Here is a 19,352-nt window from a genome sequence, read left to right as displayed (position 1 = left end):
GAGTCTGCCTCTTAAATGCATTTGTTTTCAACTTCTGGTGGCACTATGGCAATGAGACGGAGGCACTCTCGATAGGACCTTGAAGCCTTGTACACTTGCTTCAAGCTATTTAACCAGCCATCGCATGCAGGACATTCTGTCATGGATGGTTAAGGTGTACTGACACTTCCGTATATAGCGTTAAAGTTGAACGTCTCTTCGTCACCACGACACTGTCAATCTTAGCCCACTTCCTCTTTCCGCGAGATCATCTGCTGCATTTGTGAATGGAAGACGGTGGCTTCAGTGGTGAAACATCAGAAGAAAGGTGGACCTATCTGTTCAAGTCGTCAATCGCTTGTTCCTGAAGGAATGCCTCATCTGCTTCATTGTGGGTGTCACCAAATGAAGACTGGATTTCCTTGAGGCGCATAAAGCAGTGCTGGCAGACCTCGTCGGTGTCAGAAATATCCTCAGCCTCTGGCAGTAGCTTTCGCAGGGAGGCAAGACCCAAACCTTTACACAATGACAAATTTTTTTCTTGACAATTTTCTTTTTTCGCATGCGTAAATAATCGGCAATGAATATACTCAGATTGAGCTTTGAACCGCGTGCATCGTGTGTAGTGAACAGCTAGACCAAGTTGAAACGTTTATCCTGAACAGCACTGCACTCTTTCTGTTGCTTTTTCTGTGCTGCTGTCATGACTGAGCCTCCAGAATGTCTCACAATTTTATGTTCTAGAACAAGGCCATCTAAAGCTTCTCACTGAGAAAATGTGTAGGCCACGTTCATTATCAAAGGACATTGCAGATCTGGTGCCACCAGTGACCTCTGCTGGTCGCGGTGTGGGAAAGTGCGTCAGCAAGGTGGTGACAAAATATCATAAATTAGGCAACTTCAGCAGCCTTTCGTTCAGTCATGCCACACTGCACTTTTTCGGACAGCTGAAACGCAGAGGTGAATGTCGAGGTAAAACAGGAAGACATCTGTGAACGACGCAGAAAACACATGATAACAGGACATTAAATGAACGCTTTGGGAAAGACTCCGACAAGTTTTTTAGAAAGGCCCAGTGAGAGTTGCAGGTGGAGGTGCCGAAGAAGGTTTCAGTATCCATTGTACCTGGGGGATGGGGAGCAGGCAGTGAAGTAGCACCTCCATGATCGCACACCTGCTGATTATGGAAGTGCTCTGTCGCTACAGATTAGCCTGCCTTGACACCTCTCGCAGATGAATTACTGTGTGCACCAGACAGATTTTGGCAAAGTAAGCCACAACTTGCACTCGCGGTGTCTCGCATGGTGTTGACAAGTGAATAACAGAGGTGCAATTGCGATGCACACAGACGTTGTGGGCTGCGAACTCAGTATGCACTAGCACTGTAGGGGGCAGCAGCCCCCCCCCCCCCCCCCCACTTCCCACCCCATGCACATGCTAGACACAAATAAAATCTGGCAATGCATTTTTGTTGAAAACATGGTGCTAGAGTGAAGTTCTGAAGCAGCAACCAAATTAAAACTAGCTTTGCATGCAATGCAAACAAACAACCAGCTAAGGTACTGAAGCCAGCCCGCTCAACATGCGCCACTTTGGCCATTTTGTGAATAAAGCAAATGAAGAAACATTACTGCACCTACATTTTGCCCGACATAAGCGGGCTTCATCAAAAAATTTTTCAGCAATTGGAACCAGTTTTCTTTTGATAGAGTTTGTTTATTTAACTACTCTTTTCTGCTTCACTTGTGTTTCACTTAGGAAGACAATATTTTGCATAAATGATGGAAAGAGAACATTCTATATTTGGCACTTCTTTCAAGATTCTGTGTGAAATAGAAACGCACCAAGACAAATTAGAGTTGCGAAATTTTTCTGATTTCGGCCATGTATGAAATTTTTTTACGTTCTATTAGTTTGTGAACAGCATAAAAGAATGCATGGAAGTTGTTTACTGCGAAGCATATTAAAATGAGCAGAGAAGTTTTTTGAAACCATTTTAGTTTGCATTTCACTCGCTCATGAAATCTGAAAGTATTGTGGTAAGCAATAGGAGGATGCTCACGCTGCCATCTTCAAATATTTTTCTGACTTGCTGGGAACGCTTTTGGGGAATAAAATTTTTTTATTCCACGCAGTTTGAATATTCTTATATTCATTATAAAATGCCTGACAAAACAAAAATATCAGGCGGACATGCATGTTTGATCTCCCGTGGAATCACCTTACTGATGCTACGTGATGTGTGCCTGGTACCACGAGTTGGAACGTCAGCTACCAGACGACAGCACAAAAAGAAGTTACAGCAGAAGCTGAACCTTCAAAATCAAAATAACATTTTGGGGTCTTACATGACAAAACCACTATCTAATTATGAGGCATGCCATAGTGGAGGACTGCGAACAGTCTTTGACCAGCTGGGATTCTTTAATGTACACCTAAATCTAAGTACACGAGTGTTTCTGCATTTTGCCTCCATGGAAATGCGGCCACCGTAGCTGGGATCAAACTCAAGACCTAAAAAGCTCAGCAGCACAATCACATAGCAACTAAGGTACAGCGGGGGTAAAAAAAAAAAAACTTTGAAGCTGAGAAAAAAAAGCACACAAGCAGACACCCTCATACAAGAAGCATAGGAGAAGTAGAATAATGAGTGAAAGGTAAAATCTAGCATTGGAGAAGCTCATTTTTGAACTTGATGTTGATGGAATGGACGGCAACCTTGGCATGATGTGTTAAGGTTAATCTGAGCAGCAAACGAAACCCAAGACGATCCATCAAAGGATCTGCCTTATTGCAATTTACCAAATCCAGCAGGTGGTCAGCAGCGATAGTTGGGACACATCGCCAGATGCAGTGTACCTAGGTCACATGCGCAGTAATTGACAAAAACATCCCGGCTAGTGAGCGATTCCCTTAACTTAATTACTGCAAATATCAGCTTTCAGGAATTTTCTTCGGGCAGTTTTTTTTTTTTTTTCCTTGTAAACCTTTATGACTGCTGCACTTGGTATTTTCAAAGAGCACTGGTGTGCTTCTTTAGTTTCTGCCTTTTCGGCTTATTCGGTCAATGAGAAGGCACTAAGAGGGGCAGTCCATATTTCAGCCCAAAGGAAGCATCCTTTTTCATAACAGCATATTGCACTTATTGATAAAGCCAGTGCAATGTCACTTTTTTTCTTCTATTTTTATAAAACTTTTTTATCCACACTGTGGCCACACTCCATAACGTCAGAAAACTTCTGGTTGCACATTTTCAGCCACTAAATTTGCCAAGAAATAGAGAAGTACTTTGTTCCACAGGTACATATTCTTGATGTGTTAAGCATCACCAATCGTGTGTCAAGCTCATGCAGAAGTTCCTGAGCATTTCAAACTTACATTACATGTATTAAAAAAAGCATAGCAATATTGCTGTCAGCTGGACAGTCCTATATATTTGCAGGCTATTAAAAAAAAACCATTACCCAGAAAATTTAGTGCCCTCTTGCACATTAATAGAGTCTACTCATCTCCGGCCTCACAGCCACCACACTGAAGCCCTTTCCTTCCCACTGTGCAACATTCAGCATAGCCAAAGGAATCTTTTCAGCCAGGTATGGATACTTTCAGCCCATTTCCTCATAACAGTCGAATACAGTAGAAGACCAACGTGCAGACCAACGTGGTTAGAGCCCTAAGCTTGAAAATGTATAAGCAATGGTTCAATTCCTCCCTCCAGAGTGCAGGTTTTCTTAAGCTGTATGAGAATCTTTCAAAATTCTTGCTAACAAACAAACACATTCAGTTCCTTCCCTAGGCTCTCATAACTGCTGTTCACAATAAAATTGTGTTGTTTCTCAGGTCTGCCACAGAAAAATAGAATCAAAGAAAACAAATACATAAGACAGAGCACTGTGCAGGTCATGAAGCCGAAGCATTTGTAACACCAAACACATCAGGAATGGATAAATCATAAGCCTATTTGATTCAGTGAGTGAAGCAAACGTAGACCCATTCCTTTGGTCGCTGCAGATTGACTGAAAACCACACTCATTATAGCTACCTTTTTTAATGTTCAGTCTAAAAATCTGTATGCTTATAAAATTTTTCTCATGTACAGTGCTCACGGAATGAAACACGACAGGGAGCATTTAGTAGAACCCTGCATATGTGCAAAGTACTCAAGACTACCATGTCATGTCGCTAGGAATCTGGTCTTCAAAGGTGACGCAGACTCCAATCTAAGTGTACGTGCCAAAATTGCGTCAGTGTGTAACGAACTGCAGCCGGTGGAAATGAAATTATGCGCATTGGTTAGGCCTAAATTGACGTGTTTCATTCCGTGAGCACTGTACTTCTATGTCTACAGGAATGTTACACTTGTATATGGTATTGCAGCACCACCAAGGTGAATTATATAAAAAATAAAATTTTCTCTTTCTACAACTGTTCTGCAAGCTATTGTAACATATTGGGAGTTCAGGTCTTTTTTTGTGATTAGATCTTTGCATCCCCTTTCAACGAAACCAAATGTGGTAGAGGTGATGGCAATACTGCTACATGCGGCCTTAGCCTGGCAGACATAGCTGGCGATTGCACAGTTTCAGAAGATGCATGTATTCTTCTGAAACTCTGCAATCGCCAGCTATGTTTGGGAAATGCTTGAGCAATAAAATGCAAGTCCTAATAGACAGTTATAGTGTACCAAACTATAGCGTACGCTACACGCTATAGTATAATGCACACTAAGCAGCACACGTTTGTTTCAGTTTTATTTGTCCTACAAGATCTTCAGATTTCAGAGGCCATATGCTGCCATCGCGGCTATCTCCTGGCTTCACCGATAGGTGGCGTTGACATCTCGAATGTTTCTTTTGTTGGGCTTCGACTCGTTCGAAAACAGAAGCGATCTTAAAAACTCCACAAGGTTAACCGTAATAATCTGCCGTCGAAGAGGCCTGAGAATAAGGGAAAGCCGTTTGCACAGTCCTTTGCTATGAACGAAGTGAATTTTACAAAAGCAACACTAAATTCAATACGAATGTGGCAGCCGGGACCACCATGTTTTACGTAAACTACGCAAAGACGCTAATGCTAAATCTGAGAAATAGCGTGTGTACGGTATACACTATGGGTCGTTTAGCGTTCTGCACATACACAGTGACGACCCAAACTAGTATAGCATACGCAATGATATACTGTATGCTAAACTAAAACTAAATTCAGGCACATCCACAAACTTAAGAAAATCAAGTTTCTTGAAGCTAACAGGCTGTCTACCAAGTTGACATTTCCAAATTCTCAGAGGTTCCCAGGTTTTTCCCGAGTGCCTTTACGAAATTCCCCGAGTGACGCAGAAGGCTGTTTTACGTCAAGAAGGGATGACATCATGCCGCCCGATGCTTTCTCTCCAGTAAACATGCTAAAAAATAAAATAAGAAAAAATGACTTAATTCAGTTTGAATAGTAAGGAGTAGCATATATTGTCACGTGGTGGTGACGTTAAGAACACAGTAGCGATACTGTGAAAGGCAAAAACTAACTTTTATTGGGCGAACCTGTGCCCACAAGAACAGGCTACACTTATAGCACAACGATAGCGGCGAACAAGGTCGGCGATCGTCGGAAATCTGATCAGTGGGTCAAGCGCGTCGGCTTTTATAGAGCAGTCGTCAAATGTTCCAGACTAATCGTTTGGACCCGCGTGCCTTCCACAAAGTTCTACACCATTCGCGTTACGCGATGAAATCAGATAACACAAGGTTCGGCGACAACAGACAGCCGGGTAGAAGCATCGATAACTTTCCAGAAACGTCGGATACATGCAGGCGCGTCCCTCGCTGTGCGATTACAGTTGTTAAGCGGCGAAACGTGGTCGCCCAATAAAGATAAGTACACGTGTCAATACCCCCCTCTTAAAAAGCTTCGACCCGATGCTGCAAACAAACGAAGGTAATAAACAAAAGCACTCGTAGCAAAGAAAAGAACAAAAATGACGAAGTTCGTCAGCGTCCGTAAAAGGGTTTAAGGCGCACCACGTGGACCAATTCAGATCGTGCGCGGCGCCGCTGTGAATGCGAAATGCCGTCTGGCACGACCTCATAGTCCAGAGCGCCAATACGTCGGATGACCTTGTAGGGTCCGAAATAGCGTCGGAGTAGTTTCTCACCGAGTCCTCGTCGGCGTATCGGGGTCCAGACCCAAACACGGTCGCCAGGCTGGTACTCGACGAAGCGTCGTCGGAGGTTGTAGTGTCTGCTGTCGGTCCTCTGCTGGCTCTTGATTCGCAGGCGGGCGAGCTGTCGGGCTTCTTCGGCGCGCTGGAGATAGCTAGCGACGTCAACATTCTCTTCGTCAGTTACGTGCGGCAGCATGGCGTCAAGCGTCGTCGTCGGGTTCCTGCCGTAAACCAGCTTAAACGGCGTGATCTGTGTTGTTTCTTGCACCGCCGTGTTGTACGCAAAGGTTACGTACGGCAGGACCGCGTCCCACGTCTTGTGTTCGACGTCGACGTACATTGCTAGCATGTCGGCGAGGGTCTTGTTCAGGCGCTCCGTGAGACCATTCGTCTGCGGATGGTAGGCAGTTGTCCTCCTGTGGCTTGTCTGACTGTACTGCAGAATGGATTGGGTGAGCTCTGCTGTAAAAGCCGTTCCTCTGTCGGTGATGAGGACTTCTGGGGCACCATGTCGCAGCAGGATGTTCTCGACGAAAAATTTCGCCACTTCGGCTGCGCTGCCTTTTGGTAGAGCTTTAGTTTCAGCAAAACGGGTGAGATAGTCCGTCACCACGACGATCCACTTATTCCCGGATGTTGATATCGGAAACGGCCCCAACAAATCCATCCCAATCTGCTGGAATGGTCGGCGAGGAGGTTCGATCGGCTGTAGTAATCCTGCTGGCCTTGTCGGTGGTGTCTTGCGTCGTTGACAGTCCGGCATGTCTTGACGTAACGGGCGACGTCCGCGGTCAGACGCGGCCAATAATACCTTTCCTGTATTCTCGACAGCGTCCGGGAGAATCCGAGGTGCCCAGCGGTTGGATCGTCGCGAGAGGTACTGGGATCGATACCCAGCACCTCCACCAGATGTCACGTGGTGGTGACATTAAGAACACAGTAGCGATACTGTGAAAGGCAAAAACTATCTTTTATTGGGCGAACCTGTGCCCACAAGAACAGGCTACACTTATAGCACAACGATAGCGGCGAACAAGGTCGGCGATCGTCGGAAATCTGATCAGTGGGTCAAGCGCGTCGGCTTTTATAGAGCAGTCGTCGAATGTTCCAGACTAATCGTTTGGACCCGCGTGCCTTCCACAAAGTTCTACACCATTCGCGTTACGCGATGAAATCAGATAACACAAGGTTCGGCGACAACAGACAGCCGGGTAGAAGCATCGATAACTTTCCAGAAACGTCGGATACATGCAGGCGCGTCCCTCGCTGTGCGATTACAGTTGTTAAGCGGCGAAACGTGGTCGCCCGATAAAGATAAGTACACGTGTCAATATGTTATTAAAAAAAAATCGGAAGGGAGGGTTAGAAAAGTGCACAGCGAATAAAGTATTTTTGAAAAAAAAAAGGAAAAGGTAAAACTCATTGCAATTTCAGTCGAACATTCTCAAATACAAATAAAAAGAAGATGCATAAGAAAAAAAATATTTTCAAATATTCCCTTGAGTCACGAATTATTACCGACTGTAGATACCTGTGTGAAACAGACGGTGCTTGAGACTCCACTGAAAGCAAATCAAAGTGGTAGAATGACTAAGCATTTTATGATGAGTCATCATAATTAGAGTAACTAAATATTTAAAGTAATAGTTCTGCGGAAACTCGTAAGATGGAGGGAAGTAAGCTATCCGTGTGGTTAACTCAGATGGTAGAGCGGCTGCCCCGGAAAGGCGGTGGTCCCAGGTTCGAGTCCCGGACCAGGACGAATCTTCCTTCAACTGTGAAGCTTTTCTTTTGAGGAACCCATATAGGTTTCCTTTGTAGCATTTGCTACGATTGGGTGGATGTCTCATTTTCCTTTAATTAAAAATTTAAATATTGTAAAGTCAGCCATGCTACATTTTTTCATAAAAAGGATTATATCCCCTGCTCAAATTACATGCACAAGTTCTTCATTGGCCTCAAGCATTTCAAGAAAACAAATATTTCAAGGTTGCTACCAACATGTTCCACATCAAACATCATATAAAGCACTGTAGTGCCTTCACCAAAGCGGTAGTCTAACAATACAGATCACTGAGGAGTAAAATGGAATTTAGGTTATCAGAACGTTCACTTTACACTAAGTTTAATGTTCGTGCTTTATTCCTTACCACTGCACAGAAATGGCAAAAATAGGTCGCCTCCACAAATGTGGACGCCGTGACTGAAGGGGATACAAGCTATTTCTACCAACTGATAGCAAGCTCCTTGGTATGAGGCCTGAACTTTGTCACAAGTGAGGTTCTTTCTCAACAGCTAGTGTGTCAACTTCAACTGTCCTGACTTATTCTCAGCCCGTGCACAATGCCTCAGTGAGGGACGCCTGCAGCTTGGCTTCAGCCAACACTTGTTTTTTGAGCCCAAGCCCTACAAAGAAGCGGCGGCACGCTTCCTTTCCCGTGCATTCCTCGATGCGTAGGTGCTTTCTGTTCTCATCCTCCTTCCACCGCGCGTTTCCCCACGGACCATTTGAAGCATCCTCTTGGTCAATTGTACAGTCTACGTGCGATTTTTCGGACTTGCTAAGGGCCGCAATAACGTCAGAAAAATCTGGCAGTTTGAAAAAATGAATGCATGTCTTTTACTGCTCTTAAGGGCTGAAACCGCCACAGGCACATCTGAAAAGACCTGCCTGTACACTTATTAGGCATATCAGTTCTCGTACTGTGACAGGAGATGGCGGGTGGACTTGTGTATAATTAAGGAATACACACTGTCCCGTGACAAATGCCCCTTCCCACACTTAAGCTTCACCGTAATAATTTTGTGTATGCTTCGCCGCGTAACATTGCCGTATCAAGCTGAAGCTGACTTTTGGGAACCAGCATTATGCAATGCACCATGCTTTCCGAGCTTCAAAGCCAATGGCAAGGACCACAAAGTCGGTGTAGGTGCCTTTGCCGACAGTGGCGAATTCTTTAAATAAAGAACGCGGCGCCGAACAGCAAGAACCTTAACAGCGAATGTGGACAAGCCTAGGCTTAGCGTTTGCCGCGGTGGTGGCTACAGCTGCCAGCGGATCTGTATGCGAGAGCACCGGTTTGAGGCAGTGTGGTAATGAAAACAGCAGCAGTGGTGGCTTTGATTAATGCCGTTTCGGCCCTGTAGTCACGGCAAAAAGACCAGAAAATCGGACGGCGAATGGTTCTTGCATCTGAAATTTCAGACGTTCTTATACATTGACTCTATGGGGTACGTGGTGGTACCCTGAGCCAAACTTCCTGATTTTCCCCCCGAGTATTTTTAGAATATTCAAAATCCCTGAAAATTCCTAGTTTTCCCAATTGGTACACACCCTGTGCAGCTAACTTCTATTTCCAAACTTCTGCTCGAGATGGTACCTTTGTGCCAGAAGGTGAGACATTTCAACATTCCATTGTGTTCGTTCACAAGTACACTTTTCTCCAAGCGACTTAACTAAAAATGCTGTTCGGTTGCCAAGTTTCACAAGTTCAACCATTACCCACCACGGTGGCTTAGCAGCCATGATGTTGCACTGCTAAGCACAAGGTCACAGGATCAAATCCCTGTCGCGGCAGCTGCATTCTGTTGGGGGCAAAATGCGAAAACGCTCGTGTCCTGTGCATTGGGGGCACATTAATGATTCCCTGGTGGCTAGAATTAATCTGAAGTCCTCCACCACGGCGTGCGTCATAACCAAATCGTGGTTTTGGCATATGAAACCCCAGAATTCAATTCGAAACAAGTTCAATGATCGTGTCTGAAACTTTAGAGACAAAAACTTTTTTTACAGTGTAATCTTAGGAGAACAGGTGTGACGTACCTTAGGCGTGGATTGTTTTCTAGAGCAGTGAAGATTTCAGCCAGTGGAATCGCCTCCTCAAAGTCGTTGAAGGACCTGTGCAGGTCCAGGTGGAAAGTGTGGAAATGTGCACAAGTTGTGAGAGCAGTGCACAAGGAGCTGAGGAGAGATTCCGATGCAACACCGCTGTCTGCGCTGCCGCCGCCCATATAGTCGATGTGGAGGCAGCGCAGTGAATTGTTCAGGGACAGCGAGGCATACATGGAGCACAGCACATCACCTACGATACCCCAGTGGCATATCTTCAGCTTGGAAGCACACGAAAGGCCCTCAGCCAGGGCCGGAGACACGAACGATGGAAGAGGCACAGATAGAGGAAAGTAGACGCGACCGGGGCACCGTTGCTTCAGCATCTCGAATGTAGGGCCCCCTTCTCTGTAAACAAAAAGGAAGTATACACACTTTTATGCCAGCACACTAGCTTTCCAAAACTGGCTAACCTTTTACCTCCTGTTGACGACTATAGTCGTCATGAAATTTCGTACCAATGCAACCAATGACGACAGCAGTCGTCATAAACAATAATTTGTCGCACAGTGACCCTACGACAACTAGACTCGTCCTATTGCATCTAGTGTTTCCCAAGACTAGATGGCCACACTTATCTATGTGCCATTTGTGTCTCGCCATTCATTATATTGCTGCCTCTAACACTCCTGCATAAAACACAGCCGACTACTCAAAACGAGCCAGTGAAAGTGTGTGTAAGAGAAAGTATTTTTAAGACTCCTCATCAGACAACAGCTCTGACGAATTTTACACGGACACAGAAAGTGATATGTTCTCACCTGAGGAGTCTGAATAGTGCGGAGTTGGCTGCTGTGCCATGGCTTGCTTCTAAGTCTACCATGTAAAGACGGCCTACTAACTGCTTTAGGAGCTGCTGAAAAGTAGCCACTATTCATATGCACGTTTTTGCAATGTTTGGGTTATTTTTTCTTCGTATTCTCTTTTTTTCATAGTGTATCGAGCCCTGCAAAATGCTTTCTTGCAACACACAAGGCCTATAAAGAAACTCCATGGAATTAAAAGAACAAATGGTGCCATTTTATTAAGAAAGAGAAAACTACAAATTGAGCGGAAGGAAATTGCGGTACATTTGGTAGTTTTTCATTTTTTTTTTTTAGTAGGGAAAGGGTTAATAAATTCTACTAGAACTACTGTGTCGCATAAAAAAATGGGCCACATCAACAAGAGTAAAGAAAGCCATGCAATACATGAGCTACCTTGCAGAATCACAAACCTGTCCATGCAATGGTCCTTGCCCGTGGCACCTATGCCACTAACTCAGCTTGGGCTAGCCACGAGGCACTCACTGTAGCCTCAGAAAGAATTTTCCGAAAGAGGCATTTCAGTTACTACACTTCTAGTTTCAGGCCTTCGTGGCTCTCTTTGAATGAATTTCCAAGGTTATTTGCAGTGGACAGTTCTAGATTGGAACCAGAATGACATCTTGCATGTTCCACTGCATCTGCAGTTGCACTAATAACTATGGGTATAAGATGAGCCATACCTTGTCTACTACACTATTGTGGGCATTTTCACAAATCTAGATCCTACCTATGAGGGATGTTCATAATGAAAGCTCTAGATGACTGACCACCTGAAATGTTCTAAACTGCACTAAAATCACAGTCATTCTTGCACAAAACCTCCATCGGAATGACACAGCTGCAGCCAGAAAATTAACTCACAACTAATTTTCAGCCACAAAATACCAGTTATTCAGCCACTGATGAAAAAAAAAAAAATGCCTTTAGAGTTCAAACCAAGAAAGAACAGGTACATTACATGGTGCTGCTGCATCTTTTTTCAACAGCTATGAGTATTTAGTCTTCCACAAAGTGTGTATTGGTATACTTAATGCCACATGCTATTCTTATATGGAAAACACTCATTGATTCTTCATCCGACTTGTTCAGTGTTATGCCACTCGTTCTCTCAGCTCCCTGGACTTTACGCTTGCCACTGTTCATTAACCAAAATAAAAGCAAAGTTACACCAAAAGTGCAAATGTTGCTTCTACTGCAAGCACTAAAGGAAAAGTAAGAGAATAAAAACTGAGCGCATTAATCCATGTGAAAGGTGAACCCGATCTTTGCACCAGTTAGAGCCTATGTCAGGGTGACCGATAATCTTGGATCAGCGAACTAATAGCCCTCTCAAAACAAGCTTGAATGAGCAGTGCTGCTGGTCAAAAAAAGAAATAAGACCACTACAGTACAAGATAAATATGCAACACAAAAGTTCCCATAATATTGCCACTCATTTGAGTAACATCATAAGCGGCTGATTATACCATGCGTCTCACGTAACTTGCACCAAAATTTAAAAATACGAGTGCCATGTAGCTGTACAGAACCAAGGTAACATTGCCTGCTGTCCTTTGGAGCAAATTGCTATATATTTCACTTAATTACGTAATTAATTATCAAACTGCCTAAATATTATATTCAAAGAAAAAATGATTAGATTGTAGAACATCCTAGAAAACTATAAGTGGCAGGCAGAAAATGGACAACTGACTGTTCTAAACAACTGTAGTTTTAAGAATTTATACGGTATGCACTTTCTGTTAAGCAAATGTGCCCCTAGCAGCAGATAGTTTCCAAGTCAGCTTAGGTGGAGGCTTCACGGCTGGCTGCAGCACTCAAGGTCTCTGGCCATACCACAGTTCATGCCAATACACTTGTGTGCTGAAGGGCCCCTCAACAGGTTTGGGCAATGAAAACAGGCAAGCATAGTATGTTGATAATGTGGAGACTATTGTCTCTGCAAAGTATTACATCAATGTATGCAGTAAAAGCCACTGAAAGTTCAAATGAAAGTCCATGTGCCCTTTCCAAAGGACCCACTCTACCCGCCCGCAGTGATGACATCACAACCAGTTTCCTCCACATCACATACTACCTGCAGTACAACTCAACACTTATAGAACCAAGGTCAATTGCCAAAGTGAGCAATGTTACATGGCGCCGCCACCGTCGGCAACATTTGTGGTGCAGCTGTCACAGCAGGCTCCACGCACGTCTACGCCTTGCTAGTCAGCCGACATGGAATATTGCCACATGCAGGCTTGGCAGTCCGTAAAAAGTTGTCGCGCTCTTTGTACACCAATGCAGTAAATGTCAACGTGTTGTACCTGGCTGCATGAGTGATTATAGGGCATCGGCTCCACGTGACCTGGATGTTCATGCAGCGCGGAATAGCGCAATTTCCCTCCTTGAAAAAAAACTGTCAGACAAATTGGGCACATGTAATGTATGTTGCAATTATGTGTAATGTGTAGACAAGATAAACTGCAATTTACATACATCTTTGAGTACATAAAATTAATACAAGTGTGAAAATTAAGTCCCATAACTTTATTAGAATAACATTAGTATAACGTTAACGTTACTAGAATGACGTTTTTTGTAGAATTATGCAGCCATTCTTTTTATTGTGTTGGACTGAAAAATAAACATGTAGGTTGAGAACAAGGTATTGTGCTTGTCTTTGTATTAAAAATAGCAGAATATTCCAAGTCAACTGGTTTCTTTAGGTCCTAAATACATGTGACATTAACACACATTTGAAAAATTACATTCCTTGCAGAAGTAAAAGTAGACGGCCATTATCTTTCTGTTAAGGAATGTTGGAATATAATTATTGGGAATAATGAGAGCCAGCAGTGCCTGCAGAATCTTTATAGAATGAAATAAATACTAATGGTTCTACATGCCAAAACCACATGATTAAATAGCAGGCTGTAGAGGGGCACCCCTTATTAATTTCGACCAGCTGGGGTACTAATGTGCACCTAATTTAAGTACACTAGTGTTTGAGCATTTTACTTTCTTCAAGATGTGGCTGCCGTGGCCAGGATTGAACCACAATCTCAAGCACAGCATCTCTACCCCACAGCCACTTTGCCACCACAGCAATTAGAAGTGTTGTTGATGATTCTTACCTTCAGCTGAGATCTAGAAGTGGTTCATGATGCCATGAGATTAAGCTCTACAGTTAAAGCATTAACTAATAGCACCACGCCTAAATACCAAAATTTTCCTCTTTTGCCACTGGTCATCCTCATGTATCGCAAGCACTATGAAAAATCATTTCAGTGATGATGCCTTGCCCCCATATCCAGTTCTTGCAGCTAAATTGCTATACAGTTTATGTAGTGACGGCAGCTTAAAATGCCAATACCATAACAATACGGGCAAAATATGAACAACCTTGCATTTCTTGAACACGTACTTGCGATTGCACTGATGCTACCATGACGTCAAGGGAATAAGCTGTAAACTACGAGCACTAATAGTTCCATGCAGAAACTTTAAAAATTTTCTCTTTTGCTATTTCTTGCGCACACTGTGGAAAGCCATCATTTCAGTGCTCAGGCCTTGCTACATTCAGCCCTTGCTCCTAAATCGCTAAATATTATTCAAATTTATCTTGTGACAGTAGCTCAAAGAGAAGCCCCTGTAGCATTACAGTTCATGAAGTAAGCAATCCCGCATTTTCCTGAATATCTGCTTGCAACAGCGCTGGAGCTGCAAGTATTGCTCATGCTGTGTCGTCTACTAGCGGGAGCCCATTGTAGCACCAGCGCATTCTGACCGGAAGTGGTCCGCGTGCTGTATGAGAAGGTAGACGGGGTTGGGGAGTTTCGAAAGTGACCTTGATTCTATAAATGTTAGTACAACTAGCCAGCAGCAGCAGCAGCACAAAACTTGGAGATCACCACGAATGGAACATGTAAGAAACATTTCTGGAAATGCACTGTGCAGCAACAAAAGAAGGGAGCGTAAAAATAAAGAGGAGATCATGGGTCATGACCTACGACTCATTTTCACATCATGTAGGTTGGGGGCCACAGTGATGTAAATGTCACACGACCCCATAGCTTCAATGTGGGAGAAGGCAAAGGCAGAATGCCCGTTACAAGTGTTGGTAGAGGCAGCCCCTGCTGTGTGGAAAGCAGCTCACAACTTGGCACCAGTGTGTTAACGTTTGCCTTGCTTCTGCATTTTTCCAAGCCCTTTCCGTACATTCTTTGTCTACAGTGCTCCTTGAACACACATTAAAGTGTCCTGTGTATAAAAAAAATTACTGATAGCACGAGGAGCCTTTTAGTAGGGCTGAAAAGGGTAAATATTTGAACATGTTGGTATGCTGTACTGCTATATTAAAAGAACAGCAAACAAAAATACAAGAACGTGAGCTAACATTGCATCCTTCCCCACTCCTGCACTTGTATTCTTTACACACGTAGCTGGCATAGATGCCCAATTACGAATTATGTGACAGTGTCAAGAGACATAGCAGTACCTTTGTTTTTTGGCAGGTTGGGCATAGTTGCTGATGACCAGAAACCTTTCTTAAATACCTCTGAGCACGTGCGTACCGGAGTATGAAGAGCAGGTCAATTACAAAATCCACTCACTCTACCACATGGCAACAATGCTTCCCATATAACACTTCGTTCATCCTAAGCTTTTTTGCATATCTTTTCAACAATAATGTTGGAACAGAGGGACAATGTCAGAATGCTGCTGACAGAAGACCTAGGATAATTTATGTATTTAACCCATTAAGGCCCGAGAAAAGTCTACCAGTTACATTTTGTTGATTTTGTTGTGTCAGACGATCTTTTCGCACTGCAAATACATTGTGCAAGTTTTGCGAGTGGCGCTTTATTCTTTGAAATGCTATGATAGTGTACTTCATAAAGTGTGCTGGGCCTTTATGGGAGCAAAACCTGATGTAGGTCACAAAATGTACACACTATATCTTGGAGTTTCCAAAAACAAAAAGGCTTGCAGCGAAGAGTCAAACGAAATTTTACGTAAGCCCACATAAACTTCTGGTAGCAAAATTTGCATTTTAGTGGGAAATATTGTTGGTTATGGAGGTGTATTTACTTATCAAGTGTGTAACACGACTTCATCAAGTAACATGGGAGGCCTTTGCTGTTGCTTTCAGTTGCGCACGCGACGCAAATATTATTGACACAGATGTAGACCCGATAATTGGCGATAAATACAGGTATTCAAAACTAAAGCATTCAGCATTTGGTTCAGCGGTAACTGAAACATTCAACAGACTGGTGACATCTCCTCCAATGACAGCCTGTTCTTGCATTACAATCCTGTTGATGAACGATTGCTAGGTGTCATTTTCGTTATAATTTTCTGTCATTTCAAGAGATGGGATCTACGTCTGGTTCACCAATCTGAGTTGCCCTAATATTATTGCATAACTCATGTCGACTGGCATAGGAATATACATAGTCTTGTTTTCTGTTCCCCCCCACTAATTTTCCAATTTATAATAAAGGATGCAAGAATCGTCGTTCTTTTTAAAGATTCTTCATATGATATCTAAATAGTTTCTATTTATCTAAATTTACTCTAACACTTCTCACTATTTTATTCACTGAGAAGACAATATCATTGTCATCTTTGTCGGCTGCAAGAAAGGAACAAGGAGGAATAATAACAATGTTGGTGTAATTCTAAATACATTTCTTTCCTGCAACAATCTCTGAAGTTCCTGTAGCCAGCAAAATATATTTTGACAAAATACAGGTAAAAAACACCATCATGCATGCTTCGAGATCAGGCACACCCCTTTAGCATACACATAGGCCCAGCGTACTTTACAAATACACCTGGATTCATTTTCTTGTGATGGTATAAATATGTATGGTATATGGAATGTGATGCATTTATTGTTTACACCCTTTTATAAAACTTACCCAAAAACTTTAGTTTTGCGAAGTACTTAATATGCTTAAAAAAAAGTGAAGAAGCTGCATGTAAAGCAGCACCTGCTATGTTCAGCACTTTTCCAAGTTTAGCAATGAATAGATCAAACGTCATGCAGCTGACAAAAAACTACAATGCGGTCATCTGCCCAGAACCCTTCTTAGAAAAATGTTAGTTCATTGGAGTTTAATGGAGCAAATGCAACTAAGGCCATGCTGCGCCAGTCACTGGACAGTACAAAATCCAATGTTAAGGCAGCAAAAGCTGCGGTAATTTAAAATTGATGTAAATAACCAGTTTCATCTAAAAACTCAAACAAGTCAACGAATGGCACAAGTGGCTTATCTCCCAATATCAAGGAAGGGTGTAAAGGTATATGCAAGTAATACAAATTGTTTATAAATGTTTCCGCCTTTGTGTTTCAGCATATGGACATCACATAATATTGTGGTTTACTGTAAGCAATTCATGGCATTTCTCACAAGTTGGTGTGTTTTCTTTTCGCAGTAGAAAATTATGTGTTAGATGCATGTGTCCAACTCGAAGCAGACATAAAATCACCTCACAGAACTTCTTAGCAAAATGGCATACCAAGGAACACTGTTTTGTCTGTAATTATTTACAAATAAATATGGTACTGTACTTTTAAAAGTATGCTGGGTGCTAATGGGTTAAAAATGGCACACTCCTGCTTTGATAAGCAGCCTGTTAATATGTGATGTACACGCCAATCTTCGAGATTGTTGGTAATGGCACGAGACAAGTATGCGGGGCAAATGCAGTCTAATAGATAAAGCATTGGGCTGTTGTACTGGGATACTGAGGGTTGATCTGATCATCAAATTCGTATTACAATTTTATTAAAGAAGCCTAAAATGATGCAAGACAGGAACCTACCTACCTACTGCAAAGTGCCTGGAATGAGGCCACTAATGTTTCATTAAAAAAAGTTCACAAGGTGACTTCTAGGAACATTCAGTGTTTTACATCCTGATTTGAAACACATTGTCATCTAGACATCATATACGGGGACAAAATGGCAAACTTCTGAGGCAATCACGAGTCACCACACAAAGGAGAGCTGTTCAAAGTGTTAGGAGAAATGAATTGGGCTCATACTTGAAATTGCACTGTATTCATTGTGTTCACTGGTTGTAATACTCTTGTACAAACAACTGCGGCACATTATCTATGCACCCGACTTTGTTTGCAGGGTCCAGATGGGACGAGGTGCACTTAGGTACAAAGGCAAATGAAGATAAGCCATTGTTGAAGCCTATCCTGTAGTGAAATGCACCCTGCAGGCTCTTTAAATGCAGTTTAAACTTTGAGAAACTATAAAAAAACAGCACTGCTGTAGAGCGATATGTTAAGAGCTCAGATTCAGATTTGCACACCTTGGCATGAATGACCCATATATACCATAGGGAAGGCAAGACAATATGCATCAAAAGTGGGTGCAACTTCTCATCCAGTAGCATGCAAATTCTTTTATTCTGAACTGTCACTGAAGTGTTTTCGCTTGACCTTCACCACTAAGGACGGAGCAGACAAGAACAGCAGTTTTCATGGCCACGTCTAGTTATGCCATATTCAACCATAAGGTGCTAACAGACAATGAAGCCAAAGAAAGCACTAGGGAAATTAAATGTATTTAATTAGAGTGTATAAACGAGCAAAAGAGGAATTAAAGCAGATAAAAATACAACTTCCTGCCAGTGGGAGCTGAATTCACATCTTTCACTTTAAGTATGCATTTGGCTCTCTGCTTTTCCAGTTTCTTGGTTATCCGTGTACATGTACTAGATCTAGCCCTATGTTTGACACGTAGCTGAAGGGATGTTGTACATGCCACCATGGCTACAGGCGACACTGGTTAAGATTTCCAGGGCTAGACCTAGTATATGTACACACATACCTAAGGAAGTCGATGATGGGATAAGTGTAGCCATAGCTCAATTGGTAGAACATCACAGTCTAGTCTAAGGTCTAGTCATCCTATGAGGAATCGGGCAGCTGTTCTTTTGCAGTCGCATATGTCCACAAGCACATGCAATGCCAGATTCCCTCCGCATATGTAGTGATCCTTGCTTGAGCTGAGCTGCATCATATGCTCCTACTATTCACCCAAGTCAACGGAGCAGATGTGATGGAGTGGTTAAATGCATCTGACTCTGAAATGCGAGGTAGCAAGTTCAAATTGTGCAGTAGAGAGATCTGTTCTTTTTTTTTTTCAGCCCAATGTATTACCGTATGATCGCCCAGTTATGGTCATATAAATGGCTATTCTCAATAGTTCAGATATAAATTATTTGCGATTATTGATGCCAAATTTACTTGCAAGCAGAGATAAAGGTCCAGACAAGTTCCCAAATACTTCAAGTTTTTTTAGGCTTCTAATAGCGTGGCATTAGGACAGTTAAAGGTGGCTAACAAGAAGTGTACATCCAAACAACGTTTAAAAGGATACGTCCTTTAGACGTTTCACTTATACTTTAAAGAAGTATGTTAGACGTTCATTAGCTCTTTATGTGTTTCGTGGGTTGCCACCCCTATGCACACAAAGCTAAAGCCTATGCTAACATCTTGAAGCCTGTAG

At 42.8% G+C, this 19,352-nt stretch overlaps 1 protein-coding gene across 1 annotated transcript in view; it reads right to left on the bottom strand.

Annotated features, from left to right (window-relative positions):
- Nucleotides 1–19,352, bottom strand: part of LOC126540551 (uncharacterized) — a 32,669-nt gene that overhangs the window by 11,236 nt on the left and 2,081 nt on the right. Inside the window, exon 2 of the mRNA XM_050187385.3 lies at nucleotides 9,960–10,373. Coding sequence (XP_050043342.1) covers nucleotides 9,960–10,373 — 414 coding nt within the window. The remainder of the gene's footprint in view (nucleotides 1–9,959; nucleotides 10,374–19,352) is intronic.

This window comes from Dermacentor andersoni, chromosome 2 (genome assembly GCF_023375885.2).
Source record: "Dermacentor andersoni chromosome 2, qqDerAnde1_hic_scaffold, whole genome shotgun sequence".
In the NCBI taxonomy this organism is placed as follows: Eukaryota; Metazoa; Arthropoda; class Arachnida; order Ixodida; family Ixodidae; genus Dermacentor; species Dermacentor andersoni.
This window is presented reverse-complemented; position numbering and strand designations above follow the sequence as displayed.